This window comes from Gossypium hirsutum, chromosome A03 (genome assembly GCF_007990345.1).
Source record: "Gossypium hirsutum isolate 1008001.06 chromosome A03, Gossypium_hirsutum_v2.1, whole genome shotgun sequence".
NCBI lineage: Eukaryota > Viridiplantae > Streptophyta > Magnoliopsida > Malvales > Malvaceae > Gossypium > Gossypium hirsutum.
Window position 1 is genome coordinate 8,446,066 of NC_053426.1, and position 6,733 is coordinate 8,452,798.

Sequence of the window (6,733 nt, forward strand, 5' to 3'; positions counted from 1 at the left end):
TCGTTGAATTTGTTTTTTCGATATACCTACCAAATCCACTAGGCTATTTTTAAATATTAATGGAAATTAAATTTAAAAAAAAAGAAGTAAAAGCGATCAAAATCTGAATACTGAATGTATCAAGAAAATCTGAATTCTGTATGATATTATGATCGTCACATTACAGTGTTAAAGTGCACAATTAATTAACAACTATGATTGAGATTCTAATACTTTCCTTAAGCTTTGGCATCACCCCCAGGGCTCCAAATGTTGGTCAAAAGTGAATTATTTGTTTATTTAACTAATGGGTTGGGTTGTAAATTTAAAATTTGTTGAGGGTGAATTGATTTTGTTAGGATAAATTTGTAAAGTGTTTTCCGTCGAGAGTTGATGGACCTCTCAATTGGCTAATATTATCTTTAGTGGAGGATTTTGTTTCTCAACTTTGTCAAGGGTTGAATGCCTAAAGAGGTAATGAGTTTATAGAATAAGAGCCGCTTATCGAGTGCCTTATAAGGCAAATCATATGTGTTAGCATGATTAGACTCTCATTCATGTCCTATAGCATACATCATAAGTGGAGTGGTAGCATTGTGGCCTATGCTATAGACGTGTTTAAACTGCAACAAACACAAATATGATATTTTCTTCTTTTAGTGGGTGGTCGTCTTCATAAGTACCGGAAGAAGCACTCTCACTCTGTGAATCTATTGTCTTTTCGGACACTTTGGTTTTCAGTAGAGTTGAGAGATAAAACCTCCACCGAGGGCAATATAAACCCATTGAGGGATCCACCAACTCTCAATGGACAACAGTTCAATGAATTCTTTTGATAAAGTTAACTTCCACTCAATAAAGTTCTAGGTCCTTAATTACTTAGATTTGAATTTTGCCATACATAATTACCATTTAAGTCTAGCATGCATGAGTTGGATCGGGGCCAGCCCTAGGGCTTGTTTAGAGGTGCAACCGCCCAGGGCCCAAGGCTAAAAGGGGCCAAAAAAAATTTTTATTCAACTTTCAATGTGGGAAAAAAAATTCCAAACTAAAATAAAATAATTAAATGCTTAGGGTTTTCAATTCTTAGCCATAAATATTTCATCTTCAACTCCTTAGCTTCTTCAAACCTCCTCTAATTCCCAAATTCCATAACCATAACCATAGCAATGGGAAAATTTTCTACAAATTAAATAAGACAAAATTTGATTTGAGTAATACATCATTCATTCGTCATTAGCATCATTCAATTGAAGTTATTAATTTTTACTTTATATTTGAGAGATTAAGAGCCTCACATCCATGATCTGCTGGATCTACCATTGTTGCAGGTGTAATTCTCCTGCCTTTCTTTTCTTTCATTCTTAATTTGATGATATTTTTTGGTTTTAACTAATAAAATCATTAAGTCATCCTTATATTTAGCTTCTCCCCTAATTCCTTTTTTGATGACATAGGAATAGGTTAAATGAAACATATATATATATATATTTAATTTTGTTAGAAAATATCTTATTCACTCAATATAATAAAACGTAATGAAATTACTAATATATGATTTTATTTTATTATATTACATTTATAATTTTTAAAAAAGAGTCTGATTTATTATTTTGTCTAGGGTTCCAAAAATTTCAAGAACATACCTATGTTTTAATTATTTGAATATATATAATTCGTAAAATTGTATTAGTAAAAGCTACCTTAAAAGAATTACAATTGTGTCTCATAAAACCCACGTCAATTATGTTACTTCCCACATTTTTCATATGAAAAGTTGAAAAAAGTGGTTCCAGCGAAGAGGAAAAGAAAAAAATAAATCCTTCATTGGAATGTTTGTTTAGGCTACTTTTTCACTTTAATTTTGGGCGGAAAACAATGCTTAAAATATGGAAAATGGACATGTATGAACATCATTGTCCTTTTACCTTTTAAAGAAATTTGAGTTTACACAAAATTATACAACAATTAGCTTTTTAGAAGGTGTAGGATTTGGGTTCTACATTTAAAATTTAAACATAAATATTTTATTACCTTCACTTTAAAACTTTAATTAAGAACGATGGGTTTTATTGGTTCCGAATTTGGTTTATTTTAAGGATTATTTTTGGGTTTGAATAATTTTTTATTCAAGATTATTTTGAATTCAATTTGTTTTTCTATTCGAGTTGTTTCAGGTTTAGGACATTTGAAGCTTAGATTATGTTGAGAACCAACTTTTCAAGTTTAGTGATTTTAGATTATTTTTAGTTCGGAATCATTTTTGGGTTGAAATTAGATAAGTTCAAATTGCTATTTTTTATAGTGACAACTCTAATAAGAACTTTTAAAATGATAATCATAATAATCAAAATAATTTTAACCATTAAATCAAAATAAATGGTTTTAAGTATTAAATTTTATATTTATCCTACATTGTTGAAATAAAACTGACAACACCTAATTTTTCTTTTTTTTTTCTTTTCACTGTGTAATTAATGTATCAATGTGAACAAAATTTTGTATAATTTAGACTTATTTAATTTTTTTAAAAAATAAAATAAAAAGCAAAATATTAAAATTATTAAGATTAATCAAATTTTTAATAAAATACCTAATACGAAAGAAACACACAAATTTAACACTTTTCTTTCTATTTTATTAGTAAATACACACAAAAAAAAGGTGGGTTTCCTTGCATAAAATAAAAAAATAATAAAGCAATTTGATTTTTTAAATAAAATAAATTAGTCAATTAGAGGGGAAAAGGAGGAAAAAGAAAAGTAAAAGCAAAACTAAGATGATTTCCGTGACTAAAACGACGCCGGCTCTGGCTCAAAAGTACCCAAACTCCAATTACCACGCTGTTATTTTGATTGGCAACCAAATTAGCACCTTTAATTTTACACTTGCCGATCGTACGGTTAATTTTCAATGAACGAAGTAATCAACGGCTAAGATCTTCCCTTTTGGATCTTCTTTACTCAGCAATATGATTTGCCCCCCGAAAAACAAATATCTGACAACTGCCCGAAGCTTTGTTCCTGTAACTGACACGGGCAGCACCCACTTCTCTTCGGGCAGCTACAAACTCCGACACATTAAATAGGTTCAATTCTGTTTTTGGTCCTTCTACTGTGCTTAAAGTTTTAATTTAGTCCTTATGCTTTAACTTGATGTAGTTTGAGCTTTTACTTTTATGTTAATTTCTCCTTTATTAGTTTGGTTGCTATTAACTGACAATTAACTAGAATGAGTGTGTTTAAGAAAAAAAATAGATTATTATTTTAACTGGCTTAATTTAATGATACTAAATATTTGGACTAAATAATTATACTATAAAAATAGATAGATAAAATTATGATAAATTGAAATATATGGATTAAATTTTGAATTTGGTCATAGTATAGGGATCAAAACCAAATTTGACCCTTAAAAATGAAAACTAAATATTAAATTAAAAAGGTTAAAAAATACTCTTAAGCCTTCTACTTCATGCATTTGAAATTTAGTCCATTTACTTTTATTTTAAGAGATTTAATTTCTCTACTTGTTGAATTTGAAAATGGAACTGTAATTGTTAACATTGTTAAAATTTTTTTATTAAATCCAAGTTCATTGCAACATCATTTTTTTATTACATGGTTATAACGAGAGTAATTTTTTATTATTTCAAAACGTTATTAGAGAATTTAACAGAAGAATTTAGCAAAGCTGGACTTCAACTTTGAAATTTGAAAAATAAAAAGGTTAAATTTCTAAAAATTAAAATATAAAGACTAAATTTCAAATATAAAAATAGTACAGGGACATGGGGCAGATTTTAATCATTAAAACATTAATTATTTTTTTTTCTTTTACTCGCTTTTGAAGAGCAACTACTTAAATGTGAACTTTTGCCGAAATTAAGAGAGAGGCCAAGCCACCGCACACCACCAACTGCCACCACCGGAGGGCCTCGCTGACGACCGGTGGTGAAAGGTAGAAGCAAATCAAGAAAGCCTTTTGTTTCTCTTGAAAAAGATGGGTCAGGGGCTGAGTTGTGGGGCGAGTCAAGAGAATGGATTGTTTAGTGCAGTTAAAGTTGGAGACTTTGAAACCGTGGAAGCTTTGTTACAGAGAGAACCCAGTCTTTTACATCATACAACTGTTTATGATCGCCATTCTGCTCTTCATATAGCTGCTGCTAATGGCCAGATCGAGGTGGGTACTGCCTACTACTCCCTTTGGAGGTTTCTCAAGATTTCTTCTTTTTTTGGATTAAGTTTTGTTCTTATTTGGTTTCAATCCATTGATGTGAAAATGTGTTTTTTTATTGGTTCATAGATTTTGGCTATGCTTTTGGATAAATCCATGAACGCAGATGCGGTGAATCGTAACAAGCAGGTAATTTTCATTTTTTGGAAGTTTTTAAAGTTCTTTTTGGTTATATATGTTACCTGTACTTAGTTTCTTTTTTTGTTTCTTTTTCAATGGTTTTAGACTCCACTTATGTTGGCTGCAATGCATGGGAAGATCTCCTGTGTGAAGAAGCTCATTGAAGCGGGGGCCAATGTGAGCCGTTATTCTTTGTCTTTTAAATTCCTGGGTTTTTCTCACTTTTTCTTAAAAGCTACAATTTAACCCATTTTTGTGTGATTTGCATGATCTGATTTATGCCTTTTCTCTTTCCAGATCTTAATGTTTGATTCCCTCCATGGAAGAACTTGCTTGCACTATGCAGCCTATTATGGCCACTTTGACTGCCTTCAAGCCATCCTCTCTGCTGCTCAATCTAGCCCTGTTGCTGTTTCATGGTGGGTGGGGGATCATTCAAGATTGCTTGATTTGCTTTGCTCATAATCTATTTTTGATTGATTTCAATTTTTTAATTGATCTCATATATATATATTGGATATGATGATATCAGGGGATATGCACGGTTTGTGAATATAAGAGACGCTAGGGGAGCCACTCCTTTGCACTTAGCAGCTCGTCAAAGACGGCCCGAATGCGTTCATATCCTGTTAGACAACGGTGCTCTTGTTTGTGCTTCAACCGGTGGATACGGGTAATAATTCCTATTTGAAGTTGTTCGATGATAATTTTTTTTTTTTTGGTATTAGGCTTCTGCAAATGACTATAATGATTGAAATCTTGTTCTTTTCAGTTGTCCAGGAAGCACCCCTCTTCATTTGGCTGCTAGAGGTGGATCTCTCGATTGTATACGTAAGTTGTTGGCATGGGGTGCGGATCGTCTTCAAAGAGATGCAACAGGGTATGGTTTAATTTCACTATTTATTTATATGGATTTCCAAATTATTATCTTATTACAGATCTTTTATTCTTCATGTGTTTTTTAATTGTTTCGAGAGATTCCTGAGTGAGTTTCATTATATTCCAGTCAATCTATTTGTCCTACATAGTTTGATGTAAACTGGTGGGAATCTATTCCCTAGCCTTGACGCCTTTTTCTCTCTTCTTTTCTTGCCATATGTGATTCATTTCTTTTGGCTTATGGTTTGTTTGTGTTAACACTTGCTATGGTTATGTTTGTGTCTTTGCAGGAGAATACCGTATATAGTTGCTCTCAAGTACAAACATGGAGCATGTGCCGCTCTGTTAAATCCATCATCTGCCGAACCTCTTGTCTGGCCAGCACCTTTAAAGTTCATTAGTGAGCTCAATGACGAGGCAAAGTCACTATTAGAACAGGCCTTAATGGATGCAAACAGGGAAAGGGAAAAGAACATCTTGAAAGGAACAGCTTACTCACTTCTATCACCGTCACCTTCCCGCTCTGATTCTGGGTTAGACGACAGTATTTCTGAGGTAAAAAAAATCCCTAACCAAAGCCATGCGTTTGCCCTTGACCCTAGGTTCCAATTGTGGTCCATGATGAAATTATTGAGTTTCATGATCTAGCAATATACAGCATAAATTTTTACTTTTTAACATACTATAAAACCTATATGTAGGTCACCGTAATCCCCCATTTTTGCATTGACCCTACTACTTAGAACCTGGCTGATAGGTTTCAGTTATGTGAATAAGTTGTGGACCATCTTGGCAATAATGGAACTGATGTATTCCCCGGGGAATTATTTCGATGTAGGTTAGTGATGCTGAACTATGCTGCATATGCTTCGAGCAGATCTGCACGATCGAAGTCCAAGACTGTGGTCACCAGATGTGCGCACAATGCACATTGGCCCTTTGCTGCCATAACAAGCCGAACCCTACAACTGCAAGCATAACACCCCCGGTCTGCCCCTTTTGCCGCAGCACCATCGTCCGATTGGCAGTAGCCAAGATAAAAGATTGCGACGACGATGTTGGGGAGGATGGTAGTTCCCCGAAGGTGAGAAGACGGAGGAAGTCGAGGAATTTCAGCGAGGGGAGCAGCAGTTTCAAGAGCTTATCTGCAGTTGGATCCTTTAACAAGATGGGGAGGATTGCAGCAGAAAATGAATGGATTGATAAACCTTGAAAAAATGGGGGGGCATTTTTGGCAGCTCAGTTTGAAACATTCAAGTTGTTGAATGTAGGATATAATTAAATCCCTTATCCCAATGGAAAAATGCAATGAAGAAATTATGAGTGAGGAGTGGACCCATATGGTATATAAGATAGAAAAGTTGGGTCCATTTGGTAATTGTAGATAGGTGAAAATAAGCAAAAGAAATTGCAGGTTTGGGGTTGGTGAGTGGGGTCAATATTGTTGTAATATTTGTTTTACTTGAGATTGAAGTTGTAGCATTGGGTCTTTAGATTAAATATTTCAAACATTTCTAAA

General features: G+C 33.4%; 1 protein-coding gene across 1 annotated transcript; it reads left to right on the forward strand.

Moving 5' to 3' along the window:
- Positions 1 to 3,808: 3,808 nt before the first annotated feature.
- LOC107885951 (putative E3 ubiquitin-protein ligase XBAT31) lies at positions 3,809 to 6,733 on the forward strand. The gene is made up of 8 exons (XM_016809718.2): positions 3,809 to 4,161; positions 4,285 to 4,344; positions 4,441 to 4,512; positions 4,633 to 4,754; positions 4,868 to 5,008; positions 5,108 to 5,215; positions 5,505 to 5,769; positions 6,053 to 6,733. The coding sequence occupies exons 1-8, from the start codon at positions 3,982 to 3,984 to the stop codon at positions 6,425 to 6,427; spliced, it is 1,323 nt and encodes a 440-aa protein (XP_016665207.2). The 5' UTR covers positions 3,809 to 3,981; the 3' UTR covers positions 6,428 to 6,733.

Excerpts from the sequence above, each read along its gene's own strand:
- LOC107885951 (XM_016809718.2), top strand. The coding sequence starts at position 3,982 with ATGGGTCAGGGGCTGAGTTGTGGGGCGAGTCAAGAGAATGGATTGTTT. Across the intron at positions 4,755-4,867 it reads AGCCCTGTTGCTGTTTCATG|GGGATATGCACGGTTTGTGA; the intron begins GTGGGTGGGGGA and ends TGATGATATCAG. Across the intron at positions 5,009-5,107 it reads GCTTCAACCGGTGGATACGG|TTGTCCAGGAAGCACCCCTC; the intron begins GTAATAATTCCT and ends TGTTCTTTTCAG.